The sequence below is a fragment of the Galeopterus variegatus genome, unplaced genomic scaffold (genome assembly GCF_000696425.1).
Source record: "Galeopterus variegatus unplaced genomic scaffold, G_variegatus-3.0.2 Scaffold687, whole genome shotgun sequence".
Classification (NCBI taxonomy): domain Eukaryota; kingdom Metazoa; phylum Chordata; class Mammalia; order Dermoptera; family Cynocephalidae; genus Galeopterus; species Galeopterus variegatus.
This window is the reverse complement of record NW_007726798.1, coordinates 281,659-301,782: the sequence shown is the minus strand read 5'-3', so window position 1 is coordinate 301,782 and position 20,124 is coordinate 281,659. Positions and strand designations below refer to the sequence as shown.

The following is a 20,124-nucleotide window of genomic DNA, read 5'->3' as shown; positions in this document are numbered from 1 at the left end:
TAAATTAGTAGTCTCTTAGAACTTGGAAATCAAGTTATAACATATTGACTGAATTTCTTTTTGGGAAGTAAGAATTTCACTAAATGATGTTATGGAGATGTGGCTAAAAAGCTTGAGCATGGAGACAGGAAGTGACACTCAATGCCTAGTATGGTTGTTGGTTTCCCCAATGGCAAGAAGACTGCTTTGAGCAGATGACTTCATTTATCTCAGTCTCAAGTCCTACCTGCTCTGCATAGACATAAGCTGTATTACTAAGCTGTACTAGGGAACTTCAAAAGGTTCAACTGAAAAATTCATATTATTTTTTAATTCTATTTTTCCATGAACTTTTTGAAGTACCCTTGCAATAGCTTTAGTTTTAGACCCCTGGGTACTTAGAAAGAGAAAATCCACTACACAAATCAAAGGGCCACACTGAAATATGTACACTAATGTTTGCTTTGTGATTTCATTTATCTCATTATATTTTGATTTTTAGAGCTAAAAGTGGTCTGAAGTAAGAAGAGAAAAATCTATATTCAGAATTAAATTTTGTTTCATATCATTAAGATATTTCAGACATTATAAAATATTTTACAAGATTTTTTTTTGAAAAACCAAATTTACTAAAGACTAATGCAATCATATTTTATAAAGTCAAGTGAGCAGTGGTTCAAATTAGCTCCTCTCTTGTCTTTATTCTTCAAGCATATTTATTAGAATCTGCTAGCTCCTCAATAAAATGATATGTTTAAGATAAATTTCCATTGTACATATCAATATCAGCATGAACTTCAAGTGATCTAAGTAAAAACTATAAGCCACAAACAACATTTTTCCTATGTTAGTATAAAAAGAGAGTTCTTATCTATCAAGTGAGTTAATACACAAAGGCATTCATTCTCATATGATATGTTTTATCAAAATGAAGAAAGCCACTAACTAACATTTGGCAAAAAAATCTATCCATCCAAATGAAGAAGAGGTAGAAAAGAGTTAAAGACATACATTGGTGATACATATGGTTACACAACAAACACTCCCCATTTTGAACTTTCACATCCTACGTGAACAACATTTATCTGCTACAGAGGAAGGGAATACCTCACAGGCAAGGTTATTCTATTTGTTAATACAACACAGAAGCAGAAGGAAGTCTAGAGGACTGCTCTCTTCTTGAAGACTAACAGGTTAGTTTCTCTAGGCACAGCAAGCAGTGGAAGTTAGATTTGGTGAGGTGCTCTTGTGGGATTCTGTGAAGTCTAGAAGGCACATACATTACCTCAGAAGTTCAACTTTTTGCTGCATTTCACTGCATGTGATTTGCAAGTCATGCATCATTGCCTTCAGCTCTTCCTCCTCCTTTCCTAGAGAAGATACATCTTTTTGCTTAACTAAAGTTGTGACTCTTTCCCTCAATTTTCTAGTCAGCTCCTGTAGCTTTTTTTTCTCCAGTTCTAACTCTGCTATTGTGGCCTGACGTTGCAAATGTTTGTCTTGAAGGCCTAGGAGAGCAGTGTTTTCTTCCAGTATAACTTGATTCTGTACACTAGACTTTTCTTGAGGTGTCTGTATTGTTCTGTGTAACCAGGCAATTTCTTGGGCTTTTACTTTTTCTGAGAGCTGTATGTTGCCCTGCTGAAGGTACTGGTGTTCCTGTCTGCGTTCTTCTATAATATGGTGTACACTCATAGCCGTGGACACACACTCTTCCAGTGTCTGACTGAGTTCAAGTTCCTTTTCATCAGGTTCAACTTCTAGGTTATGTAACTGGGCTTTCCAAGAGGAGAAGCAGTCACACTGCAGGACTGCTCTTTTCTGCAGCTTCTTGATCTTTCCGTGAAGTCTCAAAACCAGAACATTCAGCTCTTCGTTTTCTGTTTTGACCTCATCGTAACTCTTTTCCAGGCTAAGGAATGTCTCAGTCACTTCCTCCACTTTCTTTAGCTCATCCTTCAACCTGAAAACTTCTGCAGTGAGTTCCTTGTTATCTTCCAGTGCCTCATCATAGCGTGACTCCATCACTCTCAACTCTTCCTGAAGGCAGTCGTTTTCTTGACTGGCATCTTCATATAACAACTTATACTTGGGAGAAGCCTCAGGGATTCTCTCAAGCATCTTTAGTTTCTTTTTTAGCACAGAAACATCAAAAAGTAGGTCCTGTTTCTTTTCGGAAGCTCGATCGCAATCTGCACGTAATATCACTAGTTGTTCCTGAAGCTGACTGATCTGATTCTTCAGGTCCCAGGATTCAGTCCCGGTCTCTTCACTATTTTCAAGCTCAGAAAAACTCTCCATTGAAGCTTCAGACTCCTCTCTTTTGATCTCCTGTCTCTGCACCAAGCTCATGCCTGTACTTCCCAGGTCCTGGACCTCATCGTCTTGCAGGTCACTTAGGCTGTGCTGTGTGGTTACACCTTTTACTTGCTTCATTCGGTTTTGCAATAAAAATGGCTCAGTTTGTTCTGCAGAATTTCTAAAACACTCAGTGGCTGGCTCACTTAAACAAGATGACATTACTGACCCTGGCTCTAATTTTTGCAGTCTTTGTTGCAATCTAGAAATTTCAGTAGCCATTTTTGCATTTTCCTTTACTGCTTGTTCATGAGCTCTCTGCAGGCTTACAAGGACATCTCCATTTTCTTCCAACAGCTGCTCTCCTTGCTGAAGCAGGGACAGGGCTCTGCTTCCTTCTGCCTCCTCCCCTGCCATTGCCTGGCAGCCACTGTGAAGCCTGGAGAGAGGAGGTGCTTCCTGCTGCATTTCCTTTATTTGATCCTGGAGCCTGCAGATTTCTGCACTCATCTCAGCCCTCTCTCGATCTGCTTTCTCACAGGTCACTCTGTGGATGCTCTCCATGGCTAGAAGCTGGGACATCATTTCCTGCCTTTCCTGGCCATGTTCCTTTTCTAGCCTTTCTAGCTGCTGGCTGGCCAGGTGCTCCGTGGCCCCTGCCTGGTATAGGACCTGCTCGCGGTCCCTCAGTTCTCTTTCGTGACTGCTCTTCAGCTTAAGTATCTGGTCAGACAGTAGGCTCTGCTGACTTTCAGACACATTTCTCAGATCTTCCAGGTCTTGGAGTAGCTGCTCTCTCTCGATGACCACGCTGTTCAAATGTTCTTTGTATGTTTTTTCTAGCATCTCTTTCTCCTGGGTCAGGACCAGAGAAGTTGCTTTCTCTCTCTGAAGAGTCTCTTTAAGCTGCTCCTGGGCTTCTGCACACTCCTGGGTGAGCTCGTCCTTCTCAAACTCCCACTGGGATTTCTCTTCCTGTTGCTGTTCCAGCAGGTCCTTTAGCTCTTGGCGATAGCGCCCCTCCAGGCTTTGCAGGGCATTTTCACATCTCTCAGTGACTTTCTGACAATCAGCCTGAAACTGGGCTTCTATCTGAGAGGTTCTTCTATTACACTCTGTTTCCATTTTTTCCCTAAATGTAGCCAACATACAGCATTACTGAAACTGTCGCCAACTCCAGAAGCAAACAAAAAACATTTTCCCCTACATAGAGGAGACCACCAACTAAACAAGTGAAATACTTTCTAAAAATACCTTAACTTACTCCTATCATATTCATTTGTACTGGGATGAAGTCTCATTTCTGAGAGCAAAGACTGGCGGCCATAATTAATTTAAAAGACTTACCTCCTCTGTAGTCAGGGGGAAATTTTAGAAACCAAGTATTTGACATACTCCTGGATGTATTTGTTCATGGATTTTAAACCAAAGACTTAAAATGATATTTCACATTAAATGATCAAATACATATTAACTTAACCCCTAACTTGGGGAATACAAAACATTCCTTTATTTTAATTAAGCATGCATTACAGGATATTAGTCATATAAACCATACATATTAACAAATTCATTCTACTTTTGCTTCTTATTTAATAAAGTGGCACCAAGTTAATCAGGGTGTGAAGTAGCAAAGCCCTCAAATGTACCTGGGACTTCATGTGAGAAAGGGAAGCACGAAGTGCTGCTTTATAACTCAGGGAGGAAAGGTTCCTTTGCCCAGACTGTAGCTTATACATAGCTTTTCTCAGACAGCAACAGGATTGAACTAGGAAGAAACCACATTTGGGACAATCTTATCCTCATCTGGAGCCTAATGAGATATAATAAGTCTTAATAGAAGGAATATTTTTCTCTTTTCAAAACCAAGCCAAACCAAACCAAACCCAGTTCCAATAACCCCAAGGTAGGCTTATGTCAAATAATGGCAAAACCGGTTGAAAATTTTAAAAAGAATCTGATCAATCAATGGGCTGTTATGCCTTCTGATTTTTCTAAGTATCCTTAACTGACTGGAACTTCTGGCACCCTGAGAGCCAGCACCCCAGGTTGCTCCCATTCACCTCTTTCTTACCTTCCCTCTTGAAGTTCCCTTTGGTGTTTTTCCAAGAGTTCTTTTCTCAACTCCTCTTTCTCCAGCATGTGTTTCTCCACCAGGCTTTTCATCTGTGCCTGGTGAAACTGCTCTAGTTCCTGAGTCAAGCCTCTCACCTTCTCCTCTGTCCAGGCACTACTTTGCATGAGTCCTTCCCTCTCTCGGTTAAAGCTTTCCTCCACCTGCTCGAGTCTCGCCTTGAGCTCTGTCTCCTGTTCCAGCCTCAGCTCCTCCTGCAGGCGAGTCTTTTCCTCATCAAACGTCCTTTGCAGTTGTCTCTTCTCCTCCTCGTGTCTGCGGGTGGTCTCACGGTGTGCCTCCCTGAGCCCCACTGCCTGCCCCTGAAGTTCTGAAATTTCACTTTTAAGGTCACTTATTTGTTTTTCCAAGGTGTGCATTTCATTCTCATACTTCTGCTTCATGTCCGCCTGCTCCTTTTCACGAGTGACCACAGTTTCATCTAGTTGCTTTTCATAATGGTGCACCTAAAGTCGGAGAGTGAAACCACCAAAGGTTATGCAACTCAAGGCCACAGAAAAGGAAGGAATGGGGGCAGCAAGTACTTTTTTCTATCCAACATTCCTCAATTTCCCCATTGTGTTTTAAAGTAACTTAATTCAAAAACACTTTAAGTAAGATATTAAAGTCAGGCATGGTCTGCTTCTGTTTTAACTTGGTTGAATTTTATTAGTTTCTGAACAACTTTATTAAGAACTGACCAGACCCTCATACATAGATAGACACCATTTGTCTTCCCATGCATCCTCTCCGAATTGGATCTAGATCTCACTTGCAAATTTAGGGTCTTAAAATATTAAGTTAAATTAAAATATTTATTGAACACCTATCAGGTACTCTGCAGGCCTTGTGGGAACACAAAGTTGGGTAAGACACAATTCCTGATATCAAGAAGAAGCCAGTTTAGACATGGATATGACGACTGCAAGTATACTACAAGGTAGAACATAAAAGATAAAAGGTATAGAAAGAGCCACAGTGTAACTCAGGGACTCAAAGGAGGAGAAAATAACATTTGGTTGGGGAAATTTAGAAATGGCTTCATGCAAGAGGCAGCATTTGATATAAACTCTGAAGAGTACACAGATGTCTAAGAGGTAGAAAGAAATAATAATAGCATAATTTGTAGTACCAGGAAAAAAAGAGACAATTTGGAAACAGCAAATTACCCAGTTTGGCTGGAGGATAAGGTAACTCAAAGGAATGGTGAAAGAGAAATCTGGAAATGTAACGCGGAAACCACATGGTGCAGAGTTTGGAGGCCAAGGTTCAGAATTTGTACATAACTTAGTTGGTAATGCTACATCAAAGGGCTTTTCAGTTTTATTTAGATGTTTCTTTTTAAAACAAGTTTGAAATAATATAACGGTCATCAAACTTCAAGTTCCATGCTTGCCAGGGCTAAAGATATTACATTTTGGAGAAACTCCCTCTCATGAGAAAAAGACCTTGCCCTCAGCCTATGAAAGCATCCTGAAGAAGTGGGTCCCTGGTAGCCACCAGACATAAAAGAGAAGGGACAGAAAGGGCTGCCCTATGAAAAAAAAAGAATTGGAAATGCCCTATGTGCAAAAGGTTGTCAGAGGTCAAAGAAATTAGAGGACTGGATAGGTAAGAAGGACTCACTTTATCTTCAAGTTCCAGTCTGAGGCGACACAAGTCCCTGTGATGTTGTTCTTTCATCTGTTCTATGACCAGCTCTGCCTCGATGCTCATGTTCAGTGGATTGCATTCTTCAGAACCAAGCCCTGAAAACACATGGAGCCCATTGAGTCTGTGGCAGGCTCTTTCAATAACACAGTCTGGCATCTGAGGAGGGACATCCAGTTTAACTAAGGAATAGTTTTTGGCCTGAATAGTCCAGATGTGATCTACTAGGAAACAAGAGAACCCTCTTCTCTTCTCAAGTCTTAGGGCAAATAGAAGAAATGAAGGCAAACAGCTTCTTTCATGCACAGCAGGGTACCAAACCTTAACAACATTCATCTTTTTTTTTTTTTTTTGTCCTTTTTGTGACCGGTAAGGGGATTGCAACCCTTGGCTTGGTGTCACCCGCACCGCGCTCAGCCAGTGAGCGCACCGGCCATCCCTATATAGGATCCGAACACGTGGCGGGAGCGCCGCTGCGCTCCCAGCACCTCACTCTCCTGAGTGCACTACGGGGTCGGCCCAACAAAATCCATCTTTTGAACAGAAGGTGAGGGTAGGTGTGGAAACTGTTGCTTAAAGGTGACCTCCTCCTAATGAAAATGCTGTAGGTTGAGGCAATAGCATGAGGTACTTTGGTCAAATCAACCACCTCTATTCACCCAACAAATACTGAGTGACAAATCAGCAGAGGGACAATGTAGCAGGGGAATAAACAGGCAGCATGCATACTGCTATGCCTTGAGGAGTTAACTTCTTGGGTCATGATAGCCAACCCATCACTCGACAATATGGAAGACTGGATATCGTCATATGAATTTCCTGGACTGTGGGTGGATGCCCATCTTACATTATCAGTTAAAATGTAAAAAAAATGGGGCATAGGTGAGGAACCCTGATAGGCAGTTTTTTGAGGAAATTCTCAGCTCATCCATATGAGTTCACCTCTGCAACTGCCCACAATGATGACTGAGAAGGACAATGGAAATGTGGAACACAAATTGCTGTGGCTCAGCTAGTGTATACATTATGTTGAATACTATGTAGAAATCTCTTAGGGCAGGGGACCCAAAATAGTTTTTTGTGTGGGGATACACAGGCAGATGGGAGAAAGGGACTCTTCTTGGGCATAGGTCTAGTTGCTGGGATTGACAGTTTTGCTCTGGGCTTTCTTTTATGGCATATCCCCACATGGAATGTAAGCCACCCCTAGATGGCGCAGCATCACATACCCATGAGGAGCATCTCCTAACACTTGGTCATCTATGGAAAAGCCCAGAAAACCTACTGAGATATATCCTATCATCAAACGGTGTCCATCATTAGACCACAGTGAGCCAAGTATCGAAGGAGAGCTCTTAAGGCCTCTTCCTCTCCCCTTCCCAATCCCTTATTTATTCCACACTTAAGTACATAAGGGGAGGAATACACAACCTTTGTAAGAACTGTACTCTTGTCCCAAGCAGCAGTGAGGAAAGCTAATTATAACAGAAAAACTGATTATGAGTGCTTTCTTACATTCAAACTCAACAAGCCCAAAGAGGCAGGATATCAGGAGGGAGGCAAAGAGCTGATAGTGAATGCAGGAGGGTTCACAAACGACTCTGCCTTCTAATCTTGCCGCTCAAAATCTTCCTCAAAGGCACAGGCAACCAACCCTTATTTATCTTATTTGTTGCTTTGCAGAGGCAATACAGAAACTCAGCACAGCTAGCATAAGAAAACCAGTTATGGACTCTGTGGCTGCTGGCTGGCCCACTCTCCAAAACCATCTTCATACTTGTTAGGCACTCTCTTAGAAAGGGAGGATTCAGCAATAGCTCACTGTCTGAATTCTAATACCCCAAAGGCCTGGATTCTCAGATTTGTGGCCAGTTTTATTTTATATTGTTTTTTAAACCAAGCAAATATCCCTGTGGTTTGATTTTTCCATTACTTTGCTGAGGCATATAAAAATTGGATGGAAATATTTTCATAAAGACTTCAAGGACAAATGTAAAACCACAAGTGAAATAGCTCAAGAAAAGAATATTGCCAAAGTCTTTCTTATAAGGTTGCCAAAATTTTGCAGTTTTATATTCAACCATGGTTCTAAAAACAAGGGTCAAAAGCAGAGACTCTGAAAAGACAGTGTCTGATTGTGCTTACCCTGGTTGGGCTCAATGCCGCCACTGCTAACATAGAGTTCTTCTGACAGTGAGTTCTTCAAGGGAAGCCTGACCACTTTGCCTTGTGCACGATAGTCTTCCAGCTCAGACTGGAGTTCATCCACTTGGTCTTGTAATACCTGGGTTTAAAAACCAACAAAGTTCTTGGATATCACACCAAAAGCAGAAGCAACAAAAAATACAAAAATTGGACACCATCAAAATAGAAATGTTTGTGTTTCAAAGGACACCATCAGTAAAGAAAAAAGACAACCCACAGAATGGGAGAAAAGTTTTGTGAATTATATATCTGACAAGGGACTTGTAACCAGAATATACAGACTACTACAATTCAATAAAAAAAGACAAAGAACTCAAAAAATGGGCAAAGGATATAAACAGATATTTTTCCAAAGAAGACAGACAGATGAGCAATAAATATATAAATAGATACTCAGCATCATTAGCAATCAGGAAAATGCAAATCAAAACCGTGATGAGATACCACTTCACACCCACTAGGATGGCTAGAATAAAAAAGACATACAATAACAACTATTGGCAAAGAAGTGGGAGAAACTGGAACTCTCATACCAGTGGGAGCATAAAGTGGTACAACCACTTGGGAAGAAGTCTGGCAGTTCCTCAAAGGTTAAACACAGAGTTACTGTACCACATAGCAGCAATGCCACTCCTAGGTGAAATGGAACCCACGAGACATGGAAAGATATGTCCACATAAAAACTTGCACACAAATTGTCATAGCAGAATTACTCATAACAGCCCCCAAACCTCAAATATCCACTAACTGATGAATGGATAAACAAAATGTGGTATATCCAAACAATGGAATATTGTTCAACCATAAAAAGGAATGAAGTACCTGATACATGCTACAACATGGATGAACTTTGAAAACATTATGTTAAGAAGACAGTCACAAAGAACTACGTATTATATGATTCCATTTATATGTAATATAAAGAACAGGCAAATCTATAGAGACAGAAAGTAAGTTAGTAGTTGCCTAGGGCTGGGGAACATTGGAGAGATTATGGCTAAGAAGAGAGGGGGTTTCTTTTGGGGGTGATGAAAATGTTCTAAACTTGATTGTGGTGATGGTTGCACAATTCTGTGTATATAATAAAAGACACTGAACTATACACTTTAAATGGGTGACATACATGGTATATAAAGCTGTTAAAAAGTGAAGAAGTGAATAAATTGGGGGAATTTCTGAGGTAGAGTTGATAGACTGTACTGATAAATTCATTAAATTTAAAGACATTTAAAGAAAACAGCTCTATTTTATCAGAACCAAGAGCTAACACATAGTTACAATTCTCAAATGTGCATGTGTATTTCCTGAGAAGGCAGGTTAAAAGCAACTTCATAAAGAAGTGATTTTTTTTCCTCATCCCCACACAATTACTATTTTTATCTAAAGCAGTTAGAATTCAGTTATACTGACCTTGTTAAAAATAAACAAATGTTTTTGGTTTAACTTCTAAATGTAGGGGAAGTAATTTTTTAAAAAATGAAAGACTTCTGTTATTTATAAGAATGTTTGTGTCTCTCCTGGTAGGAACTGAGAATGGTTTACTAGCTAAAGGCTTGAGTAGTTTCTGCTTCATTTGCATTTTATACATAAGATAAGGAATGTATTTGGAAAAAGAAATACGAAACCAAATTATAGGACAAAACCAAATCACATCAGATTAGGTCTGCAATGACCAACCAGGAAAGGCTAATCTTGGAAAAGGCATATCAACATGACCAAATATTCCTCCACCTGGAATAAAACTACACTTTCCTCTAAGTGCTAGCAATTTCTGACTTAGATAAAGCAAACCTAACATTTGTGTAAGTGCTTACTATATCCCTGGCTCTGTTCTTAGCACTATATGTTGACTCAGTGAATCTCCACAACAACGCTGTGTGGTGAGTACTCTTATTTTTGCCATGTTATGGATGAGGAACTGAGGCCTCCGGAGATTAAGTGACTTGCTCATGGCCACACAGCTAGTAACTGGTGCAGGTGGGATCTGAACCCGGGCATTCTTGCACTTGCTCAGTTCTTTTCAGCCACTTACCCTGCACTGCTGCTCATATTCATTCCTCATCTGTGTCAGCCTCTCTTCTTGCAGAAAGAATTCAGCACTGCTGGGATCGAGGTCACCAAACTACAAGTGGAAAGGGGCAAGAAGCCGTCATTTTTTCCCAAGTGCCCTTCTTTGACCTTTAGCATAGCAAAGGCTCCAGTTTCTGGTGTTTGCTCAGTCTCTCGAGTATGAAAGGAATGTGACATTTAAGCAGAAACACCAGCAACTGGGTGATGGGGAGAACAGACCCAGCTGACATGTTCAACTCAGGCAGGGGTCATTTCTCAGTGCCAGGCAATGTCTTCCCTCATAGCCAACCTCCTAAATTATATCCCAACAGAAGTTAAATTCCCTTCAGTGGCCCAAATAATTCTCTGATAAAAATGCTGTGTTGACATTGCTTCTGCTCTTTTGAGTAAACTGTACTTTGGGCTGCCTATCAGGAAATCAGATTTAACCCGATTTACCTTTTCTGCTAACACATTTTCCAAATTTCGCTGAAGTTTGTTTGTCAGATTCTCATACTCTGCCAACTTCTCTGCATTTTCCAGAAGCTCATTTTCCAGGCGACTGTTTTCCTGAAGAAATTTGGGGAAATAAAATATGGCACAGATTAAGAAATAAGCAAACTGTTGTACCATTTTACGTAAAGCATAAATCAGTGCTTTAGATAAAGAATATCTGTCCTTCTTGAGAGCTGTAGTAGACTAGAGGAGACAAAAGTAAATATAAAAAAGTTGCTATCTGCCTTATAACAACAACAAAGTCTGCCTTTTTTTTTTTTTTTTTTGCTCCTATAGACCTGTGCTGTCCAATATGGTAGCCACTAGCAGCCACATGTGGATATCAGGCACTTGAAATATGTCTAGTACAAACTGAGATGTGCTGTAAGTGTAAAATACACACCAGATTTAAAATAGCATGAAAATGTAAAATAGCTCAGTAATAATTTCTTTACACTGATTACATGTCAAAATGATAAAGTCTTGGAAATACTCAATTAAGTGATTTGAAATTAGTTTCAGCTGTTTCTTTTTACCTTTTAATGTGGCTATTTGCATATTTGGAATTACATATGTGGCTTGCATTGTATTTCTATTGGACAGCATTGTAGTAGACTTTTTAATTACATGAAAATATTCTCAACATATTGTCAAAAGAAAGAAAAAGGTTATAAAATAATTCATTCAGCGGCCAGGAAAAGAAAACTCAGAAAAAACTATAAAAATAGAGTAACTCTAAAATCACTTTTCATTTATTAATATTAGAGTTTGTCTTATATTTAATTTATAAATTTATTTTGGTTTAAAGATGTAAAAGCTACATCTATAAATTGCTCATAATTTGTATTTGTTTAAGTTATTGCAATAAAATAACACATCAACAGAAACCCATAAAAGATTTTTTTCATTTAAAAGAATCTCCATGTGTTGTACTTTTTAGAAAGAATTCTGCCCACATTTGTTGGAAAGAAAACAACATAAAACAAACAAACATGCCATCTAACATAGTTTCTTCTCCAATATTAAAGGCTAATTGGAAGAACATTATTTTCAAAGTACGTTTTGCCAAAAGACTATAAAGGCAGTATATTTTTAATATATTCTAGTTCACATCCTCATAGACCAATACAGAGTAAAAAAGAATGTACTTGAAGCATTTTAATGAATGCTACTGTCCCCTAAAATGCCAATTCTAGAACTCTAATCTTTCAAAGTATATCTAAATTTAGATGTTAAAGTAATAGGGAGTAATCTCTGTGTATCAGGCACTGTGCTGGTGCTCTGGAAACAGACCAATCAGATACTGTTTGTCACTGACCATGGGGAGGGAGGCAGATGTGGATACAACGTCTATGACAACAGGAAATTCTCTGTCCTCTGGCAAGAAAACAGTGAATCGGAGAAGTGACTTGGCCTGCAGTGTTGGGGAGAGCGGGGAAGGAGCATGAAGGTGCTCTGCCCTTGAGGAACTGAAAGAACTGTTGGAAGGTGCAGTGGAGTGACGGGCAGGGCACTGGAGCTGCCGGCAGGAGCTAAGGTTAGACAACTGGGAGGATGAGCCACGTTGGGTTGGGTTTTTTGGTTTGCTTGTTTTTTAACAAAGGGTAACAGCATGATGCAACTGATATTTAGTAAGATAATTCTGGCGGCCACATGGAGGTCAGAGAGATGGAAGAAAGGACCATTCAGGATGCACACTAATCAGCTGAGAAATGGTGAATTCTGAACCTAATCAGAGGCTGGGGAAATGCCAAGGAAGGGGAGAGATCTGAGAGGCATTTCAGAGCATCCACACAACTTAGAGACTGATCAGCGACAATGACTGAGAATTTTAGCTTCTGGGACTTACAGCACATGGCGATGATGTTGATTAGGGAGACGATTCAGGAGATGAAGCATCTGGATGGTTAGGGAGTGATCATTAGCTCAGTTTTTCACATGTTGGTTTCAGGAACCCTTCATAATAGCAGCAACAGCGCACATTTCATGTGCACTTATCACTTTCCAGACACCACATATGTATCATCACATCCAGCCACCACATCAACGCTACAGGGTAGGTATTATTACGGTGCCCAGTTTTTACACTAGGAAACAGGTCTGAGTAACTTGATCAAGGTTCTCTAGTAAGCAGAGGTACCCATATCTGAACCAGGCAGTCTGACTCCAGAGCCCCTGCACCGTGTTATACGGTATCAAAATCCAGTGAAAACGGGGACCACTTCCTTCACTGAGGCACAAGAAGACAGGAGGATGTATGACAGAAAAGGCTCATTTGGAAGCCAAGAGAAACACACAGGCTGTGTGGCAGGAGGCAAGGCCATCTGCTGAGAAGAAGGGGAACGGGTGGGAAAGAAGAAGGGGGATCTCAGAGTGAGGGATAGGCTTGGAGGAGCAGCTATGGGAACGAGGGTGTCAGCCAGGTGCCAAACAGTCCTGAGGACTCAGTGCAACTGCAGAAGGTGAGGAAAACAAGAAACACTAACCAACACTTTAGCAAACAGAAGCCTGGATAGACCTGAAATCCAGATCAGAGCAGGAGCCCCTCCCAGCTGGGCCAACTTACGGGACTCCTCAGACCAAGCCCTGTGCAGTCTTGCCCACTTACAGTGCTGTAGTTTTCCATGTGGCACCCTAGCAGGGATGCAGACCACAGAACTAGTATGATTACCTTTAAAGACAGGGTGAGGCGGTCCCGGATGTAGTTTTCTTCTGTTTTTGCCTTTTCAATTTCCTGCTCAAGTTCTAAGCGCTGCTTGCCCACCTGTTGCAGGATCTGCTCTCTCTCTTTTCGGAGTTCATTCTTTAAGGCTGCTATGCGCTCCTTGTACTCTTCATCCAGTTTCCTGTGCGAAGGAAAAACCATCAAGCTGCCATCAAATCCCTCAGAGGTCCCTATATGGATCCACCAAAAATGGAAACTGACAGAGATAGAGAGTACCCTGGAAAATATCTAATGTGTCCTGCTTTCCTTTAGGTTTGGCCACACCTAAGTCACTCCAGCCAGGTGTGGCCAAACAGGCAGGCAGGCGAGTCCCCATGCTCTGTTCTGGCCCTGCAGCTGCAGGTGCCACTGCCCAGGGCCAGGGTGGTGGGAAAGCAAGGACCTCGCCCTGCCAGTCGCACCTGAGGTTGTACTCATTCCGCCGCTCTATGGCTGCATGGTGATCGTCCACCTCTGAGGCCATTAGAGACTTGAGCTTCTCAGCCTTGTCCAGATCTGATCGTAGCTTCTCTTTTTCTCTGACCACTTGATCAACTCGTTCCCTAGAATCAGAAACAAACTCAGTTAATGGGAAACTGTTTCTAAGCAACAAGTAGACCCCCACAAAAAGCTCTCATCTGGCTTGCTTCAATAAAAGACAAAACCAAGACAACCAAAACCCTCCCCAAACAAAAAGGCATTCCATAGTTCCCTTCAAAAGCCCACATACTAAGTTCTAGCTCATTTTCCTACAGTTTAAGGAAGATTTGTGCAGTATTTAGATGATAGAAGATTAGTCACATTTGCATATAGAATGGAAAATGTTTGTCACAGGCATCTGATGACTTGCTGGACAAGCAGGAAAGGGAATGGAGCAGGCAAACCGTCTGCTCAACTCACAACAAATGCCGGATTTCAGCCTTAAAGCTGGCCAGAGCCGCCTGGTGAATGACATTCTTGGTGACCAAAAGTTCATTTTCAAGAGCCAATGTCAATTCTGTCAAGTTGATGTGTCCATCAAGACTGAAATCCAAGGCCTAAAAATCAGAACACAAATCACAAGTTCTATCCTCTGAAAGCAGAAAATGTAAAAGTTATACAAACTCAGAACTGAATTTATAGTCTAGAAATTAGTTGATTACATTTCTTTAGTGATTGCTTAGGAACAATCTTCAATCAAGACCATAACTAAGTTCTCTCTAAGGAAAGCATAACATGATTATTTGCATGTTTTTAAAAAAAATATACTATTGAGCACTATAAACAAATGCAATGATATAACTCTAACCTTTACCAATCAGAGGTCAGTTAAGAGTATTTCTCATGTCAATAATTTGGGGCTTTAGAAACATGGAAAGTGGTTAGAAACAGACTCCTGGTTAAACGGAGTAGGGAAAGTTACCTCTTATCTTTGAGATCTTGTGAATAGAATCATTAAGGAGAAATCAAATCAAGTCACAGCATTTCAAAAACAAATTAAAACATTTCAACCTTCTCTGGATTTGTCATTTTCCTCCCATTAAATGCTGCCACACCTTTAGTATCTCCTGGCTGTTCTCGATGCCCTCTTCCTGCCAGGTGTCAAGTATCCTCTCCACAGATGCATGGCCCATCCCATCATCCAGGCAAGAGAAGACCCGAAAGCCAATGGTACTCATCATCGCTGATGGGGTCATGGTACGCCGTCCACTCTCATCGAAAGACTGGAAGAAGAAAGAGACTTGAGCAAGCTTAGCTTGAGTGCAGGCATTTCAACAAGATGTTGGTCAAGACCGAAACTGGTCAGCCCCAAGCACAATGAGCAGAAGGCATGTTTCTCTAGTTTACACTGCTAGGGAAAAAAAGTCACACAGCCCCTTTGATCTCCATTCCCAAGTGAGTCAAGAATATCAAAAAAAGTTGTTCTGGTAGAGAGTTCTTTGATATAGACAAGATGTGTGTCTACTTAACACCGGGTTTCTTCTGACCCGGAGCTGACATCAACAGGCATAATTAGCGGCCTTCCCACTCTGCAATTTATGGTCGTTTCTCAAACCCAACATTTCCTTCCTAATGGTTCAGTCTTTCTAATTCTTCTTTGCTTCATGCTCTCTCACTAGTATTTTGCTTCAGACAACAGAGTAATACATTAGGACTTATTCAAATGGGTTCTCACTTTTACTCACAAAGAAAACATTTCCTATTTATTTTTACCTGCATGGAGAGGTGCCTTTTCAGTTGTCTATATGGAGTAGATGCTGATGGTGTAAGGGATTTTCCATTTTTAAACAAACCATAGAAAAAATCTTCTACACTCATTGTACCATCAGGATCAAGATTATGGAACACTTCCTCAAGCATCTGGAAAAGATTAACTGCATATTTTAAAATACGTTACTCGAAAAAACAAAAGATCCAAAGTACAATTCTGGCAAATAGAAATCAGTGCCACTGTTGACCCAGGGCTCCAGAAACATAATTATGTCCCTTTATTCTCACTTCACTAAAGTTATTTCCCTTTCCAGTAATGATATGTTTTCCCTCCTCACATAAACTAAATAAAAGTCCATTTTCAACATCTTCATAATCTTATGCTACTTAGCAATGCTGTTTCTCTTTTACCAACACTCCTATAACAGGCAATCTTTAATGTTGCCACATATTATTATTATTAGTTAAAAAAATTAAAACAAAGATATAGCTTGCCAGTGTCATAACAATAGAAATTAGTTGGACATTTTTTTCTAAGTGATATTTGGCTTACACTGAATTTTCAAAATTAGTATGCTAGCACAGCAGAATTTGGTCTGGGACAGATTGCAATGATCTAAGAGTTTGGGTCTAAAACCTATAATGTAGGGGATTTAGAACCTTACTTGGAACAACACTGCATGTGCTGGGTGGGGTTTTATTTTAATGCTTTAGCACAGGAGACAAAGATTGAATGAAAAGGATTTTAAGTGTGTGCAATAGAAGGATTCCAAGAGATATAAAGATGAGAAAATTGTGACTGGCTATTTTGCACCATAACAGTAATCAAGTAGTCCCCATCATATAATAGGGGAAGGGGAGATTGGACTACAGCCCCATCCAGAGGCTTCATGGGAGATGATTTGTTCCCAAGCTCCACAGAGGAATCGGAAGGAGAACAGAGCAATATAAATCACTGAAGCTACCAAACAGGGAGGAAAGGCAAAGACTCCCTAATGGCAGTTGGATTCCTCTTTACTTTAGGGTCTAAAATTTTCCTATAGGAATACAACTCCAATGTACAAAACAGAAGTCACTCAGAGATGTCGTTAAAATGCAGACTCTGATACAGTAAGTCTGAGATTCTGCATTTCTAACAAGCTCCCAGGAGATGCTCATGTCATCGAGTAGCAACGAGATAGAATAAGCAGCAAATTTACTCCTGTTGCATTAAGAGCCTACAATTGGGTCCATTCAAACACAGGCTTAAATTTGCTGTAACATATTCTCAAACTTTTAATATTCATTTCATAAATCCAGACTATCGCTAGGATTCATATTTCATAATTGTTGATTTTATTCTTTTTTCTTTTTTTTTTTTGTCCTTTTTGTGACTGGTAAGGGGATCGCAACCCTTGGCTTGGTGTCACCTGCACCACGCTCAGCCAGTGAGCGCACCGGCCATCCCTACATAGGATCCAACCCCGCGGTGGGAGTGCCGCTGCACTCCCAAGCGCTGCACCCTCCTGAGTGCGCCACGCAGCCGGCCCAGTTGATTTTATTCTTTAGGTAAGTGCTTGGGACATTTATTTCAAACTTTTTTTCCAATTCACATCCAATAGGAAATATCTTTCTCCTTTCTTACTTTTATACCATTTCCTCTGCAGAGGACTCAAAGAAAACCACTGAAAGAGTAAAAATCTTTGGAAGAAGCAACAATTCCTAATAGAGAATCCTGTTGATTAAATCAATGGGGAGGTATTTGGGGCAAGATTTTAGGTTGCTAAGATCCTTTTCTGTCTTGTTTTTATCAACAAGAACACTCTCCTAGAGAACAAGGCTGTCAAGACTGTCAAACCAGAAGTTACAGTAATGTCCGTGTGCTCTGATTAAAGTTAATGAGGTAGTATTTTGGCTCTAACCTTAGATCCACATTGCTTGACCTTGTGACCTTGGCCAAATCAGTGTACAGCTTCTAGATTGCTTAAACATCCATTGCCTGATCCTTTCAAAGTGGTGAAGCAGGTGAGGACTGCCAACTATTTTAGATGGGGCAGAGGGCAAGTGGTCAGTAAAAGGATGTGGATTTAGAAAAGGGCAGATGGGCAGAGTGGGGCAGAAAAGAATGCAGGTTAACTAGTCAACGAGGGCACCCCACACACTCTGAACAGGAGTCACATCTAGAACTGTGAGGACATTCTTCTCCCCAGGATACATCGACCAGGTCTTTGGATGTTTGATTTCCTGATATGTAAGTTGGGAAATAATGAGGTAGAAATGGAATCACAAACCCAAGTACCCAGAGAGGCCTGCAAAGTGATGTAAATGAATGAGGCAGAATGGCTTTAAGACATCAGAAAGTGGTGACGATGGGTAAGCTGAACACATGAGTGCACGCCCTCTCCAAAGGGGCTAGCTGTGTATTCACTGCCTGCAAAAGGGAACGGAACTTTTGGATTTTAACAAAATCTCCCAATTTAAAAAAGTGTAGCAAAAAGTTCACTTTTTAAAACATTGGGCAGGCCAAATAAAATGGGCTTTGGGCCAGATTTGGCATCTAGGGTGCTAATTTGCCATCCCTGTCTGGTAGTTGTCCTCACTTCTAAAAAGCAGAATACCAGTTACAGCTAGAAGACAGTGAATCCAGTTCCTCTTCATGAAAATGTGAGCAGCTGTGATCTCACTTTCTTTATAAAATGAGGGGATGACTAAATCTAAAACTGCTTTCAGGGGCCAGCCTGGTGGCGCACTGGAGAGTGCGCCGCTTGAGAGCGCTCCTGCCGAGGATTCAGATCCCATGTGGAGACCGGTCCCCGCTCACTGGCTGAGCGTGGTGCGGGTGCAACACCGAGGGTTGTGATCCCGTTACCGGTCAGGAAAAAAGACAAAAAAAAAAAAGGAAAAAACAAACAAACAAACAAAAAAACTGCTTTCAGTTGTAACACTTTAGGACTTCAAGTTATATGTTAACGAGATCATCTTGGGGCCGGCCCGGTGGCGCACTGCTACAGTGCGCTGCTTGGGAGCACGGTGGCGCTCCCGCCAAGGGTTCAGATCCCACATACAGACCGGCCACTCACTGGCTGAGCGAGGTGCGGGCACAACACCGAGGGTTGCAATCCCGTTGCTGGTCCCGGCCCGGTACGGGCGTGACACTGAGGGTTGCGATCTGTTGCCGGTCACGAAAAAAGACAAAAAGGAAAAAAAAAAAAAAAAAAAACGAGATCATCTTGAACTTCCATTTCTCTGTGGTTTAGAGCTAATAATAAAAAGTACTATAGCATTTCATGATTTTTCTTTTTACTCATCCTCAGACCAAAGGAAAATAACTAAACTTGCTATTTCTTTTCCCAGGTTTTGGAAACTCCACCACAAAAGAAAATGCAATTCCCCACAAATGGTTACAGTTTATTCCAAGAATTGTTTTCAGATAAATAATCCAAGTTTGTGCAATATTTCTTGGCAAAAACAACCCATTGTTTTCAATACTGCACCGGTTTATAATTTAGGAGGATGAATTTAATTTTATGACTCAACAGCCACCACTGAAAAATAAATTACCACTGAGCCACTACAAAGGCACTCAAAGGTTATATGATATATATTATGATCACATATGCAAGCAAGAAGGGAAAGAACACTTGGCTGCAAGCCAGGCTACTTGGAAGTTTTGATGATAAATTTCTTGTTTGGGAAAATAAGACCACTTATCCCCTGAGCAATCAGACAGCATAGTTTCAAATATCATTATAATCAAATATTCCCAAAGCTAAAACTGTAGTTCTAACTTCTAATTCTCACAAATCCTTATTTTCAGCTCTTTGAAAGGCATATCTTGGAATTATTTATTTTTTATTTTTTTACATTTAAAATTTTTTTTAATTTTTAAATTTATCAATATACAGTGTAGTTGATTTTCATGTCCTTTTACCAGTTTCTCCTTCCCCCCCTCCCCCTGCCTCTTCCCCCATCAACGTCATATCTGTTCACTTACCTTAACAAGTTCATGAAATTATTGTGATTGTTATCTTGTTTCCCCCCATGTATTTGTTTGTATATTTATTTATTTACTTTTTATTAGCTCCCACATATAAGTGAGAACATGCGATATTTCTCTTTCTGTGCCTGCTTGGAATTATTTATATTCTTTTGCTTCATGGCTGTTCATGCACCCAGTCCTGTCAGTTCCCCTCTTAATTTTTTGGAAAACGTAAAGCTCAGAGTTTTTCCAGGTAAGAGTCTCTTGGGGACTCCTTCAACACTCTTTGTATTTTCAAAACAACTGACTACCCTTTTTTTTTTCCCATTTCCTCATGACCAGAATATTGTAATGGCTCCTGGCTGCTCTATTTAACCCAAGGCTCTCTTCACATCACTATGTAAAAGCAGCTCAGAACAACTTCAGGAAATAAACTTTTCTTATATACATTGCTCCATCTGCTTAAGAACCCAGGGATGATAT

At 40.6% G+C, this 20,124-nt stretch overlaps 1 protein-coding gene across 1 annotated transcript in view; it reads right to left on the bottom strand.

The window, feature by feature from the left end:
• NIN (ninein (GSK3B interacting protein)) overlaps positions 1-20,124 on the bottom strand; it is a 94,142-nt gene that overhangs the window by 27,468 nt on the left and 46,550 nt on the right. The window contains exons 7-17 of the mRNA XM_008571394.1: positions 15,687-15,833; positions 15,029-15,196; positions 14,394-14,530; positions 13,916-14,056; positions 13,461-13,635; positions 10,754-10,864; positions 10,278-10,367; positions 8,186-8,324; positions 6,017-6,138; positions 4,352-4,857; positions 1,265-3,409 (exon numbers count right to left, since the gene is read on the bottom strand). Coding sequence (XP_008569616.1) covers positions 1,265-3,409; positions 4,352-4,857; positions 6,017-6,138; positions 8,186-8,324; positions 10,278-10,367; positions 10,754-10,864; positions 13,461-13,635; positions 13,916-14,056; positions 14,394-14,530; positions 15,029-15,196; positions 15,687-15,833 — 3,881 coding nt within the window. The remainder of the gene's footprint in view (positions 1-1,264; positions 3,410-4,351; positions 4,858-6,016; positions 6,139-8,185; positions 8,325-10,277; positions 10,368-10,753; positions 10,865-13,460; positions 13,636-13,915; positions 14,057-14,393; positions 14,531-15,028; positions 15,197-15,686; positions 15,834-20,124) is intronic.